The sequence below is a fragment of the Schistocerca nitens genome, chromosome 8 (genome assembly GCF_023898315.1).
Source record: "Schistocerca nitens isolate TAMUIC-IGC-003100 chromosome 8, iqSchNite1.1, whole genome shotgun sequence".
In the NCBI taxonomy this organism is placed as follows: domain Eukaryota; kingdom Metazoa; phylum Arthropoda; class Insecta; order Orthoptera; family Acrididae; genus Schistocerca; species Schistocerca nitens.
Window position 1 is genome coordinate 18815693 of NC_064621.1, and position 18193 is coordinate 18833885.

Consider the following 18193-nt stretch of genomic DNA (forward strand, 5'->3'; position numbering starts at 1 on the left):
TATTCCAGAATTCGATTCGAGGACAGCTGCCAACATGAATGACAAAGTAAATATCCTCATAGTAGTGTAGCAACTTAAATCGTTTAAGATCTGTACCCAAAGACTGTAAAGTTGCACAGGTCACACCAATATTCAATAAAGGTAGTAGGAGTAATCCACTAAATTACCGGCCCATATCGTTAACGTCAATATGCAGCAGGACTTTGGAACATATATTGTGTTCGAACATCATGAATCACCTCAAAGAAAACTGTCTATTGACACACAGTCAACATGGGTTTAGAAAACATCGTTCCTGTGAAACACAACTAGCTCTTTAGTTACATGAAGTGTTGAGTGCTATTGACAAGGGATATCAAATCGATTCTGTATTTCTGGATATCCGGAAGGCTTTTGACACTGTACCACACAAGCGGCTCAAAGTGCAATTGCCTGCTTATGGAAGCAGCTTGCTGTCCACGTTTCGAGAGGGTGCATTTCTGGATGAGGTAATGAATATATTGCTTCCTCCAAATTATATCTCCTGAGGAGATCACGAATGTAAAATTAGAGAGATTTGAGCACGCACAGAGGCTTTCCGGCAGTCATTCTTCCCGTGAACCATATGCAACTGGAACAGGAAAGGGAGGTAATGACAGTGACACGTAAAGTGCCCTCCACCATACACCATTGTGTGGCTTCCGGAGTATAAATGTAGATGTAGATGTAGAATGTCGTCTCAGTTATGTGACTGGATTTGTGATTTCCTGTCAGAGGGGTCACAGTTCGTAGTAATTGACGGAAAGTCATCGAGTAAAACAGAAGTGATTTCTGGCGTTCCCCAAGGTAGTGTTAGAGGCCCTTTGCTGTTCCTTATCTATATAAACGATTTGGGAGACAATCTAAGCAGCAGTCTTCGGTTGTTTGCAGATGACGCTGTAGTTTATCGACTAATAAAGTCATCAGAAGATCAAAACAAACTGCAAAACGATTTAGGAAAGATATCTGAATGGTGTGAAAAGTGGCAGTTGACCCCAAATAACGAAAAGTGTGTGGTCATCCACATGAGTGCTAAAAGGAACTCATTAAACTTCAGTTACACGATAAATCAGTCTAATCTAAAAGTGTAAATTCAACTAAATACCTAAGTATTACGATTACGAACAACTTAAATTGGAAGGAACACACAGAAATTGTTGTGGGGAAGGCTAATGAAAGACTGCATTTTATTGGCAGGGCACTTAGAAAATGTAACAGACCTACTAAGGAGACTGCATATGCTACGCATGTCTGTCCTCTTTTAGAATACTGCTGCGCAGTGTGGGATCCTTACCAGATAGGACTGACAGAGTACATCGAAAAAGTTCAAAGAAAGGTAGCATGTTTTGTATTATCACGAAATATGGGAGAGAGTGTCACAGAAATGATACAGGATTTGGGCTGGACATCATTAAAACAAAGGCGTTTTTCGTTGCGACGGAATCTTCACACAAAATTCCAGTCACCAACTTTCTCCTCCGAATGCGAAACTATACTGTTGACATCGACCTACATAGGGAGGAACGATCACCACAATAAAATAAGGGAAATCAGAGCTCGAAAGGAAAGATATAGGTGTTCAATCTTTCCGCGCACTATACGAGATTGGAATAATAGAGAATTGTGAAGGTGGTTCGATGAACCCTCCCTCTGCCAGGCACTTAAATGCGATTTACAGAGTATCCATGTAGATGTAGAAAGGCCATTAGCCCCTTTACTAACAGAATGGACATCTAGTAATGAAGAGTGAATAAAACTTTTGTCTATGCCTATGCTACTGTTCCCCTGCACTCTAGTTGGAAAAGACACAGTCAGATCATGTAAGTTTAGGAGATCTACCAACCTGCTTTTTCTCGCACAATCATATACGAAATTAATACTGAAGTCACCACATATAACTAATTTCTGGTACTTCCTATACAGTGAACCAAGAACCCTCTCTAGCTCAAAGAGAAATGCTCTGAAGTCAGAGTTAGTGGACCTATAAACAACAACAATTAGAAGTTTAGTTTCATTAAATTCAACTGTCCATGCACAACATTCAAATATCTGTTCAGTGCAGTGCAGTGATGATGAAAAATATAGTGCAGTGCAGTGATGAAGAAGAATATAGTCTATTATTCACCTGATATTTATGGAAGGATCCTCCCATGGATACATATGGATCTCTTGGTGAGGAAAGAAACCATTTTAAATCTTCAAGGACAATGTCTCACATGTGTCAACTAATCTTTCTCCATTGTCATTTACTGTGTCATCTCCAAATCTTCCACTACTCCCTATTGGTAACCACTCCTACTTTTTCCATTAAAATTTTTACTTTGTAGGTGCTTATGCTTTCTAGCACCCTTTTTTCATGAAACGTACCTTTGGCTTTACTGTCAGTATCATCTGTATGTGCATAAGCTCCAACAAAGATAATTCCATGGACATATCTTGAGATTTTCACAGTCATAATTCTCACATTAATTTCCTCCCTGTACATGATATCTCCTCTACACTCCTTATGGACGGCCAGCATTTCCTCCTTATTACTGCCACTGTAAAAATGACTAATCTGCTATATTTTTTATTCCCTTCTGCTTCACCTTTCACAAAGAACACACACACATTTATCTTATTTTATCTTTTCTTTGTGCCTAAACCCTGCAAATTTCACATTGTCACAAAAATAGTAGTTTTCTGTAGCCATTTACACTCACACACACAAGACCACTGTTGTCTCCATGGACTGAGTCCCAACACGGGTGAGTAGCGACCTCAAGTGTGGTAGTTATTGGCTGTACAGAAGAGCTGAACGTGATTCAGTTGCTCCTGTCCTGGTTGACACTGAGCCATGAAGAGTGCACTCCTTTGCGGTTAGTCCATAGGTAAAGGGGGGGGGGGGGGCGCAACTGTTTGGCCCTTCATGACTCAATCTGACCCAGGATTGTAGAAACTGAATCAGTTTCTCTACCAGGGCTTCAACTACCTTTTGTCATGCCTAGAAATCAGAAATATCAACCCAACTATCCTCCTACATTACCATTCTACTACCCACCCAGCCTATGCAATACCACTGTCCAACCTCATTCTACTCTGTTGCCATTGCTGCATGGCTTTTACCCCTGTAGCAGACCTAGCTTTAAGACCTGTCTCATACATTCTCCCATTACCACCTACTCTCATCTTGTCACAGTCATTTCCTATCCCATGAAAGGCAGGACCACAGTTGAATATAGTCATGCTGTCTACCAACTTAGCTGCAACCACTATGTGGAATTCCACGTGGGCATGACCACTAACAAGCTGTCTGTCCAGATGAATGGCCACCACCAAAATGCATCCCAGAGACCACTGGACCATGCAGTTGGTAAGCATGCCGCGCAACAGCGTGCTAGACTTCAACGACTGCTTCACAACTCTGCCCTTTAAATTCTTGACACCAACAATAATTTTTCTCAATTGGGCAAATGGAAACTCTCCCTGCAACACATCCTTCATTCTCATTATGGTCCTGGTTTCAACCTTCCCTAGTGCCTGTGCTATACTTATTTCTACCTTCTTCCCAGCTACTGCTCTAATCTCACACATGTCTTCTACTCCCCCAAGCACAGCTGCATAGTCCTTTCCCTTTCTCTTCTCTCTCTCCTTTTTTTTCTCTCAATTGAGCCTCCCAATGCTGTAACCAACAGCTCAACAATCTGTCTCTGTCACAACCCTGTACACTCCAACAGCAGCAGTACTGCATCTCCCACACCCCTAACATGGTATCCTTTCCTTTCTCTGCCCAATGCCTTTTCTGTATCCCCCATTATCCACCCCAGATGAGATTGTTACTTCCTTCAGTTGGGCCTCAGTGGAGGGGGGGGGGGGGGGGGAAACAGGCAAGTGTAGGAGTTGTTTTTGCATGAACGCGCGCGCGTGTGTGTGTGTGTGTGTGTGTGTGTGTGTGTGTGTGTGTGTGTGTGTGTGTTGCGGCAGGAAGTGGGCACAGTAAGCAGCAGTGTCTACTGTATCTCATGTTGTTATTCAGTATTCAGTCCAAGATTTTCCATTGTTTGATATACGAATATGAATTAGGAAAGGGAACAGAGAACACACTTTCAAATATTAGTGATTACATTTGACATTAAATAAACCAAACAACTCTTCCTGGTTTAGTTTGTGTTTACAACAGTCACTCTAATATCACAGTGCTGCAACTAAGGGTACATGTAAGCTTTTGTGGTACCCTCAGCCAACAAAAATCTTAGACCCACAACTAGTAAGCCACAAAAGAATTAAAAATGTCAGAGAAATTATGTAATACTTACCGTCCAATCAGGATGAACTAGTACATCCTTCATTTCCAAAACAAGCGTGTATGGAGGTTGCTGGTAGGGATATGTCAGGGGATCCGGAAGAAGTTTTTCTCGAGATGGCTCCCTTATCAGCTGAAAGAATACCTTTATAAGCACACAATGTATTTTTTGTTTCATACATGAATAATAATAAAAAGAAACCACATGACTGCACTTACCACCAAAAATTGCTGTAATCTACAGGAAAATGAAAGTGCTTAGTCTGGCAATTGGAACCAGCGAGCAATAAAAACATAAAAGTGACGGGGGAAAAATGTGTGTCGGAAATAACAGTGGTAAGTTCTAAAATATGAGATTATTGCATATCCAGTCTAAATTTGGTGTTTTTACTATTTGAAGAATTAAAAGGCAAACAAGCTGAGTTAAAAATAATAACTACAAGAATTAAACATAAGCTAACTGGGAACTAAAACAGGAAAAAATGAGTAAGTCACTAAATGTGTCTCTTGGCCCATTCTGTTTATTAACAGAGGAATGAGGTCAGAGACAATGAAGCTTTGAAATGTACATCGTATTTATTTATTCTTCACTTAAAATAGAAACCAGGTTCCAAAAATCACAAACTGATAATCTTGTTTAAGTAGAAAATTTTATGTTATGAAGCAGTGCCTTACTTAAAGGCTGCCTAGGATGGCTGGATTTCCATCCACTGTTAGGAAAGAAATGCAAAAATACTATGAGCACAAACAGTCTTTCCCTCATCACCCTAGCCATAACTGGTAGAGAGAGACCACACATTTTGTCATATATGTTAACTGAGTGTCCAGTACATTCATTACAATCATTTCCTCCCTCTAGATTCCGCTTCTCCACCTTTTTATGTATATGAAAGATGACGAGAGAGTCTAAAACATCTTGCTTGTGTGTCATTAAGATCATATATTTAAACCAATGTCAAATTTGAATTCCTACACTCAACGTATAGTGTGAGTGCATGTACGCAAGCACACATGCATGTGCATGCGCGCGTGCGTACACACACACACACACACACACACACACACACACACACGTGAGAATCTCAGTTTAGTATCATTTGTAATCAACACTTCACAAGGCAGACATCTAGGAATGTGAATAGACATTTCAAGCACACAAGAAAATGAATAGCATACTTTAGCCTTTCCTTGATGACAAAGTCATCAGAAACTGAGTACAAGCTGAGATTGGGGGAGGAAATCAGCTGTGTCCTTTTTGAAGAAACTATACCAATATTTGCCTTAAGCAATGTACAGAAACCATGGGAAACTTACATCTGGATTGCTGGACAGAATTTGGACCATCATCTCCCCAGTGTCTTAACATTGCAGCACCTCACTCATTTTAAGCACCGAGCTACCATGTGACAGATAACAGGGACTCTCATTTTCCATATTGGCTGGTTATGGGGCTCATCTCTGCACACCATGTTAATCAATTAATGTTTGTCTAAATCTGGAATGAACATGAACATCTGTGACACTTTGTGCTCTCTAGGAGAACTGCTGAACATTTGGCTCTAGGGTCTGTATGAATACCGTAACATTTCCTTCCGCAATCTGCTCAACATTTTCAGATGGTTACAAGCTATAGCGGGCGGCCAGAACAACTTTGGTGAGAGTGCAGTGACACTAAATTTATACCAAGGCTGGGATTGGAATCCGGGTCGCCTGCTCACTAGGCAGATCAGTTAACCATTGCACCATCCTGGCACAGTGGATTTGTACATGTGCGTGGATAGCCGTAGCATGCTTCCCTCTTCAATCTAAGTTGTGAATTGGATTCTGGATTGAGAAGGGAGGCATGCCAGCATAGCCCGTGCAGTTGTGCAAAGCCAATGTGCCAGGATGGCACAGTGATTAGTGCATCTGCCTTGTGAGCTGGAGCCCCATGTTTGAATCCTGTTCTTGGTATAAATTTTTCTACTTTTCCTATTGTCTTTTTTTCTGGATGGCACATTCCCTGGTTCTGAAAGACAGCTTGTGTGCCAGTGGAAAGGGAAAGGTTTTGTTTTTTTTGGCAATATATTGTACTTTCATTTTCTTTATGCAAAAAAAAAAAAAAAAAACAAAACATTGTGTGGCTGCTGAATGTGCCTGCTGCAGGCAATACCTTCACAGCTGTTGCTTTCCTGTGGAGATGCTACAAAACTCAGGTCTAGACAGCTGCCTAAACAGATGCACTACTATTGAAGTAATATGTGGGAGGAACAGGCAGCAGGGGGGATGGAGGAATGCCACTGCAGTCTTACCAAAATGTTAACACCAAATTGATAATGCACCAATAACAATCACCATTTTCTAATTCTGGGAAGTGAAAAACTCTTTACAAAGTTTGAATGGAGACCTTCTCATTACAGGTACTGTGAATGCTTTACACGAAACAAAAACATTCAACAGATCTGATGTAAGACTAGTGATTAACATGCATACTACTGCTATGTCATTGCATAACTCACTGTGCTGTTTGCATTTCATCATGCATTTCATCATTCATTTCATCATTCCCCCCATGAACCATGGACCTTGCCGTTGGTGGGGAGGCGATACAGATAGGCGTACCGTAGGTGCAACCACTACGGAGGGGTATCTGTTGAGAGGCCAGACAAACGCATAGTTCCTTAAGAGGTGCAGCAGCCTTTTCAGTAGTTGCAGGGGCAACAATCTGGATGATTGACTGATCTGGCCTTGTAACACAAACCAAAACAGCCATGTTGTGCTGGTACTGCGAACGGTTGAAAGCAAGGGGAAACTACAGCCGTAATTTTTCCCGAGGGCATGCAGCTTTACTGTATGGTTAATGATGATGGCGTCCTCTTGGGTAAAATATTCCGGAGGTAAAATTGTCCTCCACTCAGATCTCCGGGTGGGGACTACTCAAGAGGACGTCATCAGGAGAAAGAAAACGCGTTCTATGGATCGGTGCGTGGAATGTCAGATCCCTTAATCGGGCAAGTAAGTTTAGAAAATTTAAAAAGGGAAATGGTTAGGTTAAAGTTAGATATAGTGGGAATTAGTGAAGTTCGGTGGCAGGAGGAACAAGACGTCTGGTCAGGCGAAAACAGGGTTATAAATACAAAGTCAAATAGGGGTAATGCAGGAGTAGGTTTAATAATGAATAAAAAAATAGGAATGCGGGTAAGGTACTACAAACAGCATAGTGAACGAATTATTGTGGCCAAGATAGACACGAAGCCCACGCCTACTACAGTAGTACAAGTTTATATGCCAACTAGCTCTGCAGATGACGAAGAAATTGAAGAAATGTATGACGAAATCAAAGAAATTATTCAGATAGTGAAGGGAGACGAAAATTTAATAGTCATGGGTGACTGGAATTCGGTAGTAGGAAAAGGGAGATAAGGAAACGTAGTAGGTGAATATGGATTGGGGGTAAGAAATGAAAGAGGAAGCCGCCTGGTAGAATTTTGCACAGAGCACAACTTAATCATTGCTAACACTTGGTTCAAGAATCATAAAAGAAGGTTGTATACATGGAAGAAGCCTGGAGATACTGGCAGATTTCAGATAGATTATATAATGGTAAGACAGAGATTTAGGAACCAGGTCTTAAACTGTAAGACATTTCCAGGGGCAGATGTGGACTCTGACCACAATCTATTGGTTACGAACTGTAGATTGAAACTGAAGAAACTGCAAAAAGGTGGGAATTTAAGGAGATGGGACCTGGATAAACTAAAAGAACCAGAGGTTGTACAGAGTTTCAGGGAGAGTGTAAGGGAACAAATGGCGGGAATGGGGGAAAGAAATACAGTAGAAGAAGAATGGGTAGCTTTGAGGGATGAAGTAGTGAAGGCAGCTGAGGATCAAGTAGGTAAAAAGATGCGGGCCAGTAGAAGTCCTTGGGTAACAGAAGAAATATTGAATTTAATTGATGAAAGGAGGAAGTCCTTGGGTAACAGAAGAAATATTGAATTTAATTGATGAAAGGAGAAAATATAAAAATGCAGTAAATGAAGCAGGCAAACAGGAATACAAACGTCTCAAAAATGAGATCGACAGGAAGTACAAAATGGCTAAGCAGGGATGGCTAGAGGATAAATGTAAGGATGTAGAGGCTTATCTCACTAGGGGTAAGATAGATATTGTCTACAGGAAAATTAAAGAGACCTTTAGAGAAAAGAGAACCACTTGTATGAATATCAAGAGCTCAGATGGAAACCCAGTTCTAAGCAAAAAAGGGAAAGCAGAAAGGTGGAAGGAGTATATAGAGGGTCTATACAAGAGCGATGTACTTGAGGACAATATTATGGAAATGAAATAGGATGTAGATGAAGATGAAATGGGAGATATGATACTGCGTGAAGAGTTTGACAGAGCACTGAAAGACCTAAGTCGAAACAAGGAGCCGGGAGTAGACAACATTCCATTAGAACTACTGATGGCCTTGGGAGACCCAGTACTGACAAAACTCTACCATCTGGAGAGCAAGATGTATGAGACAGGTGAAATACCCTCAGACTTCAAGAAGAATGTAATAATTCCAATCCCAAAGAAAGCAGGTGTTGACAGATGTGAAAATCACCGAATTATCAGTTTAATAAGTCACGGCTGCAAAATACTAACACGAATTCTTTACAGACGAATGGAAAAACTAGTAGAAGCCGACCTTGGGGAAGATCAGTTTGGATTCCGTAGAAATATTGGAACACGTGAGGCAATACTGACCCTACGGCTTATCTTAGAAGCTAGATTAAGGAAAGGCAAACCTACGTTTCTAGCATTTAGGACTTAGAGAAAGCTTTTGACAATGGAATACTCTCTTTCAAATTCTGAAGGTGGCAGGGGTAAAATATAGGGAGCAAAAGGCTATTTACAATTTGTATAGAAACCAAATGGCAGTTATACGAGTTGAGGGGCATGAAAGGGAAGCAGTGGTTTGGGAGTGAGACAGGGTTGTAGCGTCTCCCCGATGTTATTCAATCTGTATATTGAGCAAGCAGTAAAGGAAACAAAAGAAAAATTCGGAGTAGGTATTAAAATCCATGGAAAAGAAATAAAAACTTTGAGGTTCGCCGATGACATTGTAATTCTGTCACAAACAGCAAAGGACTTGGAAGAGCAGTTGAACGGAATGGACAGTGTCTTGAAAGGAGGATATAAGATGAACATCAACAAAAGCAAAACGAGGATAATGGAATGTAGTCAAATTCAGTCGGGTGATGTTGAGGGTATTAGGTTAGGACATGCGACACTTAAAGTAGTAAAGGAGTTTTGCTATTTGGGGAGCAAAATAACTGATGATGGTTGAAGTAGAGAGGATATAAAATGTAGACTGGCAATGGGGAGGAAAGCGTTTCTCAAGAAGAGAAATTTGTTAACATCGAGTACAGATTTAAGTGTCAGGAAGTCGTTTCTGAAAGTATTTGTGTGGAGTGTAGCCATGTATGGAAGTGATACACGGATGATAAATAGTTTAGACAAGAAGAGAATAGAAGGTTTCCAAATGTGGTGCTACAGAAGATTGCTGAAGATTTGATGGGTTGATCACATAACTAATGAGGAGGTGTTGAATAGGATTGGGGAGAAGAGAAGCTTGTGGCACAACTTGACTAGAAGAAGGGATCGGTTGGTAGGACATGTTCTGAGGCATCAAGGGATCACCAATTTAGTATTAGAGGGCAGCGTGGAGGGTATAAATCATAGAGGGAGACCAAGAGATGAATACACCTAGCAGATTCAGAAGGATGTAGGTTGCAGTAGGTACTGGGAGATGAAGAAGCTTGCACAGGATAGGGTAGCATGGAGAGCTGCATCAAACCAGTCTCAGGACTGAAGACCACAACAACAACAACAATAACAACAACATTCACTTTACAATAACAAAGAATGAAAGTCGCACACAAAACTGGACAGTATGCTTTGTAACTTCATCTTACTTGATGGTAGTAGCATAGTGATGCACAAAAGCTGACTTAGTGATCAAGTGCCCAGAATTTATACACATATCATAACCAATATTTCTGACACAAAAATAGTTTAGAAAACTATCATCTTACAATTTATCAAAAACACGAATTATGTGTCTAAAAAGAAAATAACAGTTGTGAGGTAACAATTGCTTAAATGTTTGAAACACACAAAAACTGAAACAAAAAATAATTTAGGACTAAAGCAGGCCCTCACTGAATAGAAAACTGACAGGCAAAAGGAAAAAAGAAAAAGAAAACCACCCAAAAAATTTGTAAGTTCCAAGTTATGGAGTGTGCATAACATACCTACCTTTTTGAAATAATTCATTTGCCTCCATGTCCTCCTGAGGTACTGTATTGGGAGAGGCATACTACTAAATTCATCCTCAACTACATTTCCTTGCTCATCTGTCTCAGGTGACCCTGAAAAAAGGAATTTTTAAATCACACACAAAACTTACAGAAAATGTATGCTTATTCAACACACTGAATAAGCCACAAACTTACAGGAAGCAAACAAGCTTCACTAACAATACAATACTCTGTCTCTCTTTCTCTCTCTCTCTCTCTCTCTCTCTCTCTCTCACACACACACACACACACACACACACACACACACACACACTGGAAGTTGGTGGGGAGGGAGGGAGAGTAACCTGATTCTACAGCTCTTCTATGAGGTAAGTGTGTCTGACACAGTATGTGTGATCAGTGTGAAAGAAGAATACAGCAGGTAATAGCAAGAAATATTGAGTGGGTGGGAATGCAGTGGTGAAAGACAGGAACAGGGCGGCAAGCAAAAATGTTCTGAGGTGTGCGGAGCAATGGTTGCATGCTGCACATATGAATAAAGAGGGGTGTGTGTGTGTGGGGGGGGGGGGGGTTGGGGGGGGGGGACACAAATTGCTGCAGGGGAGCAGGATGTAAAATGAGAAGAAAGCTAAGAACTTATCTTGTCAGTGGAATGGTCATTATTACAGATGACTAGGGAAGTCTGAGGCCATATGGACTGCACAGACTAGAGGATGTGTTGAGGGTACGCTATCTTCCTGTGCAATTCAAAAAGGTAGTAAGTAAATTTATGGTACCATATTCCATCAGTCATTAGACTTGCAACACTGTCTTAGAATGCTATGGGAATGGGTAGCAAACTGCATGCAGCTTACTGAAGCAACCAACTTGCATTTACTAAAGTGATCGATGAAAACTGGGAAACCTAAATGAGGGCCAGATGAATATTGGTTGGGTGGTTGGATGGTTGGTTGGTTGGTTGGTTGGTAGGGTTGTGGGATTGAACAGTGAAGTCATCAGTCTTTTATCAGTCAAGAGATATGCCCTGTGGAGTTAATGATATCAGCCAGAAATCAAATCAATGTGTGATTGTATGTAGGAGTGGTAAAATCAAGGCACTGAAGGCAATATCAATGCCAGAGATGGGACACAATTTAAAGAGAAGTAAAAGTGTATGGGTCAGGCCAGTATGCCAGTCACAGAGCAGACAAGAGCTCCCACAGGACTCATCTGTGGCTACAGATATCTCGCCCACATCTCACTTCTCACCAAACCAAGAAAAGGGCTAAGACAGTACAGGAACAAATCATGCCTTGTAACTGGGAAGTTTGTAACAGTAAAAGTGAAAAGGCTAAAAACATAATCAAAAATAGTAAAAGAAGGTGAGAGAAATAATAATTAGGTCAGTGGGGGCGAGTGAGTGTCTCCAGGACTCAACAGCGTCCCACAAACATCCCATCCTCAATCCATTACGGTCAAAATGTTAAAGATGCATCCAGAGGGCACTCTCAAAGAAAGTGTAAAAACTTGCTCAACTGTTCTATCATCATCAGCTAGTATCAAGGATAAAGAATCTTTGTCTTCATAAGAGAACAAAATGAAAGGGCCCTATTAAAAAGTATAATACATTGTAGCAGAAAAAATAATGGGTAACCAAACCTAAGAGTTGTTGTTGTTGTGGTCTTCAGTCCTGAGACTGGTTTGATGCAGCTCTCCATGCTACCCTATCCTGTGCAAGCTTCTTCATCTCCCAGTACCTACTGCAACAACCTACATCCTTCTGAATCTGCTTAGTGTATTCATCTCTTGGTCTCCCTCTACCATTTTTACCCTCCACGCTGCCCTCCAATGCTAAATTTGTGATCCCTTGATGCCTCAAAACATGTCCTACCAACCGATCCCTTCTTCTAGTCAAGTTGTGCCACAAGCTTCTCTTCTCCCCAATCCTATTCAACACCTCCTCATTAGTTATGTGATCTACCCATCTAATCTTCAGCATTCTTCTGTAGCACCACATTTGGAAACCTTCTATTCTCTTCTTGTCTAAACTATTTATCATCCGTGTATCACTTCCATACATGGCTACACTCCACAAAAATACTTTCAGAAACGACTTCCTGACACTTAAGTCTATGCTCGACGTTAACAAATTTCTCTTCTTCAGAAACGATTTCCTTGCCATTGCCAGTATACATTTTATATCCTCTCTACTTCGACCATCATCAGTTATTTTACTCCCTAAATAGCAAAACTCCATTACTAATTTAAGTGTCTCATTTCCTAATCTAATTCCCTCAGCATCACCCGATTTAATTTGACTACATTCCATTATCCTCGTTTTGCTTTTGTTGATGTTCATCTTATATCCTCCTTTCAAGACACTGTCCATTCCGTTCAACTGCTCTTCCAAGTCCTTAGCTGTTTCTGACAGAATTACTATGTCATCGGCGAACCTCAAAGTTTTTACTTCTTCTCCATGAATTTTAATACCTACTCCGAATTTTTTTTTGCTTCCCTTACTGCTTGCTCAATATACAGATTGAATAACATTGGGGAGACGCTACAACCCTGTCTCACTCCTTTCCCAACCACTGCTTCCCTTTCATGCCCCTCGACTCTTATAACTGTCATCTGGTTTCTGTACAAATTGTAAATAGCCTTTCGCTCCCTGTATTTTACCCCTTCCACCTTCAGAATTTGAAAGAGAGTATTCCAGTTAACGTTGTCAAAAGCTTTCTCTAAGTCTACAAATGCTAGAAACGTAGGTTTGCCTTTTCTTAATCTTTCTTCTAAGGTAAGTCATAAGGTTAGTATTGCCTCACGTGTTCCAACATTTCTACGGAATCCAAACTGATCTTCCCCGAAGTCCGCTTCTACCAGTTTTTCCATTCGTCTGTAAAGAATTCGCATTAGTATTTTGCAGCTGTGACTTATTAAACTGATAGTTCGGTAATTTTCACATCTGTCAACACCTGCTTTCTTTGGAATTGGAATTATTATATTCTTCTTGAAGTCTGAGGGTATTTCGCCTGTCTCATACATCTTGCTCACCAGTGGTAGAGTTTTGTCATGACTGGCTCTCCCAAGGCCGTCAGTAGTTCTAATGGAATGTTGTCTAGTCCCGGGGCCTTGTTTCGACTCAGGTCTTTCAGTGCTCTGTCAAACTCTTCACGCAGTATCTTATCTCCCATTTCATCTTCATCTACATCCTCTTCCATTTCCATAATATTGTCCTCAAGAGTACCACAAAATAAAAGAGGAATCACCAGGGCAGCTGGCAGAGAAAGTAGGGACGAGCGGCCCTGAGCCCAGCAAGTGGTGGGATGCACCAAAGCCCCAAACCACCCTCTCTTGACCTCAAAAACAATTTAAAAGATTACAGTTGAGAATGAAAACCACTTTCTCAGAGGAAATGCCATACATCATCTGCCAACAGTAGAGAAAGAATCTGGAAAACCAAACTTAGTGTGGAGGGGCAGAAGGGGCATTCCCACTGGAAGTGACTAATGCCTCTAAAGCTCCACAATCAAAATGCGGATTACAAAAGATATAAATATGGGTTAATCTGGTATGGCCAATGCAAAGGTGGCATATGAAGGTGGATTCCTATCTGGAGAAACAGAAAGAGGATCATCCTGCAGTGGTAGTCTCCTTGATAGCATAGAGTTTCTTAGCCCACCAGATGATGTCCCATTTCCTGTTGAGTAAAGCTCTTATTTGGACCAAATCCAAATCTGGCGTCATCAAACTGAATGTTAACAAGTAACTGTTCCTCTAGCCAAATGGCCAGTCAGTTCATTACAAGGAATAACCGCATGGTTTGCGAACCATAGCAGGACAACTCATCAGGTAGTACAACTAAGGTCAGATACAAGACTGTGAACAGCAGATATTACAGGGTGACAAAAGTAACACTGATCGATAGCCAGGAGACTGCTCATTGGGTCACTGCAAAATAAAATGCAATTGAAGATAGTCTATTTACGAAAACAATGAGCTCTATTAATGGCTATCAGCTCTGCCATAAAAGCACTACATATTCCACCAATGAGTGTTGTTATCAACCAGCAAGAGATGTAAAAACATATCCCATCTTATATCAGGTTTCAGAGTCAACAGTGTAAATGATGGTACTACCCTGATACTAGGGTTGGGAAAAACCGACCAGTTAAAACTGATACCGGTGTTTTACTACTTCTGAATAATCAGTATTTTTCAGTATTTGTTTGGTCTCTGTTACAACAGGCATTCTTTACTTTTTACTACTAACCAAACAAAAAACCGAAATATCAATTACCCATAGCAGCTGTGGTGGAATTTTTCGTTTTAAATAAACTTTTTTTTTTTTAAGAGTAATTTTTGTTTGTGGAATTGGAAATGTTTTGAAATATTGCTTTGTTTCAGAATATGGCGACAGTGATCAGTGCTATTTTAGTAACAATGCTGACAGAAAGGAACAACAGAAACATGGCATGAGAAATGGTTTAGCATCATGCAGAGACGATAATGTCCATATGGCCATGTGTTGTGGCTTAAGGTGTGCGTGTAAGTGCAGTGCACAAAACTCGCCCCAACCTGATCTATAGGCCTACAGCAGTTTCTCCCTGTCATCACTGCACATCCATCATATTGCAGAATGGCACCAACCTAGATTGTCTTCTATTTCTATGAATAATAAAAGAGCAAGGAAATCATGTAAACAGCAATACTATCTGACAATGTCCAAGTGCCGGGTGCCCACGTACAGTTCGAAGACAGAATGAACAGCGATATGACACATACAAGACTTGCATTTTCATGGGAGAGAATTGGAATCCATACGAAAGAGTCCAAACAGTGACCCTTCAGGAAGCTCCTAGGAGCTGATATTTAGCCAAGGCTACAGACCGACAGATACACAAAATGCAAAAGTCATCGACATACCAAACAGGGGTGACCACTGGTCCAACAGAGGTCACTAGCTATCTACATCAACATCTACATCCATACCATGCAAGCCACCTGACGGTGTGTGGCGGAGGGTACCCTGAGAACCTCTATCAGTTCTCCCTTCTATTCCAGTCTCGTTTTTCTCATGGGAAGAAGGATTGTTGGTATGCCTCTGCGTGGGCTCTAATCTCTCTGATTTTATACTCATGGTCTCTTCGCGAGATATACGTAGGAGGGAGCAATATACTGCTTCACTCTTCGGTGAAGGTATGTTCTCAACACTTTAACAAAAGCCCGTACCGAGCTACTGATCGTTTCTCCTGCAGAATCTTCCACTGTAATTTATCTATAATCTCCATAACGCTTTCGCGATTGCTAAATGATCCTGTAACGAAGCGCACTGCTCTCCGTTGGATCTTCTCTATCTCTTCTATCAACCCTATCTGGTACGGATCCCACACTGCTGAGCAGTATTCAAGCAGTGGGCAAACAAGCGTATTGTAACCTACTTCCTTTGTTTTCGGATTGAGTTTCCTTAGGATTCTTCCAACGAATCTCAGTCTGGCATCTGCTTTACCGACGATCAACTTTATATGATCATTCCATTTTAAATCACTCCTAATGCGTACTCCCAGATAATTTATGGAATTAACTGCTTCCAGTTGCTGGCTTCTATTTTGTAGCTAAATGATAAGGGATCTATCTTTCTATGTATTCGCAGCACATAACACTTGTCTACACTGAGATTGAATTGCCATTCCCTGCACCATGCGTCAATTCACTGCAGATCCTCCTGCATTTCAGTACAATTTTCCATTGTTACAACCTCTCGATACACCACAGCATCATCTACAAAAAGCCTCAGTGAACTTCCGATGTCATCCACCAGGTCATTTATGTATATTGTGAATAGCAACGGTCCTATGACACTCCCCTGCGGCACACCTGATATCACTCTTACTTCGAAGACTTCTCTCCATTGAGAATGACATGCCGCGTTCTTTTATCTAGGAACTCCTCAATCCAATAACACAATTGGTCTGATATTCCATATGCTCTTACTCTGTTCATTAAACGACTGTGGGGAACTGTATCGAACACCTTGTGGAAGTCAAGAAACAGGGCATCTACCTGGGAACCTGTGTCTATGGCCCTCTGAGTCTCGTGGACGAATAGCGCGAGCTGGGTTTCACACGACCGTCTTTTTCGATGCTGATTCCTACAGAGTAGAATTCTAGTCTCCAGAAAAGTCATTATACTCGAACATAATACGTGTTCCAAAATTCTACAACTGATCGACGTTAGAGATATAGGTCTATAGTTCTGCACATCTGTTCGACGTCCCTTCTTGAAAACGGGGATGACCTGTGCCTTTTCCAATCCTTTGGAATGCTACGCTCTTCTAGAGACCTACTGTACACCGCTGCAAGAAGGGGGGCAAGTTCCTTCGCGTACTCTGTGTAAATCGAACTGGTATCCCATCAGGTCCAGCGGCCTTTCCTCTTTTGAGCGATTTTAATTGTTTCTCTATCCCTCTGTCGTCTACTTCAATGTCTACCATTTTGTCATCTGTGCGACAACCTAGAGAAGGAACTACAGTGCAGTCTTCCTCTGTGAAACAGCTTTGGAAAAAGACATTTAGTATTTCAGCCTTTAATCTATCATCCTCTGTTTCAGTTCCATTTTGGTCACAGAGTGTCTGGACATTTTGTTTTGATCCACCTACCGCTTTGACACAAGACCAAAATTTCTTAGGATTTTCTGCCAAGTCAGTACATAGAACTTTACTTTCAAATTCATTGAACACCTCTCGCATAGCCCTCCTCATACATTTCGCTTCGCGTAATTTTTGTTTGTCTGCAAGGCTTTGGCTATGTTTATGTTTGCTGTGAAGTTCCCTTTGCTTCCGCAGCAGTTTTCTAACTCGGTTGTTGTACCACGGTGGCTCTTTCCCATCTCTTACGATCTTGCTTGGCACATACTCATCCAACGCATATTGTACGATGGTTTTGAACTTTGTCCACTGATCCTCAACACTATCTGTACTTGAGACAAAAATTTTGTGTTGAGCCATCAGGTACTCTGAAATCTTCTTTTTGTCACTTTTGCTAAACAGAAAAATCTTCCTACCTTTTTTAATATTTCTATTTACAGCTGAAATCATCGATACAGTAACCACTTTATGATCGCTGATTCCCTGTTCTGCGTTAACTGTTTCAAATAGTTCGGGTTTATTTGTCAGCAGAATGTCTAATACATTATCGCCACGAGTCGGTTCTCTGTTTAACTGCTCAAGGTAGTTTTCAGATAAAGCACTTAAAAAAATTTCACTGGATTCTTTGTCCCTGCCACCTGTTATGAACGTTTGAGTCTCCCAGTCTATATCGGGCAAATTAAAATCTCCACCCATAACTATAACATGTTGGGGAAATCTACTCGAAATATTTTCCAAATTATCCTTCAGGTGCTCAGCCACAACAGCTACTGAGCCCGGGGGCCTATAGAGACATCCAATTACCATGTCTGAGCCTGCTTTAACCGTGACCTTCACCCAAATCATTTCACATTTCGGATCTCCGTCAATTTCCTTCGATACTATTGCACTTCTTATCGCTATAAACACGCCTCCCCCTGATGGGGATGAGGAAGAATAAACAGGCAGCATGGAGCCATGTATTTAAGACTATGAAACCAAGGAGCA

General features: G+C 41.1%; 1 protein-coding gene across 1 annotated transcript in view; it reads right to left on the bottom strand.

Annotated features, from left to right (window-relative positions):
- LOC126198633 (mitochondrial import inner membrane translocase subunit TIM50-C-like) overlaps positions 1–18193 on the bottom strand; it is a 70136-nt gene that overhangs the window by 50764 nt on the left and 1179 nt on the right. The window contains exons 3-4 of the mRNA XM_049935095.1: positions 10583–10695; positions 4314–4433 (exon numbers count right to left, since the gene is read on the bottom strand). Of these exons, the coding sequence (XP_049791052.1) occupies positions 4314–4433; positions 10583–10695 (233 nt within the window). The remainder of the gene's footprint in view (positions 1–4313; positions 4434–10582; positions 10696–18193) is intronic.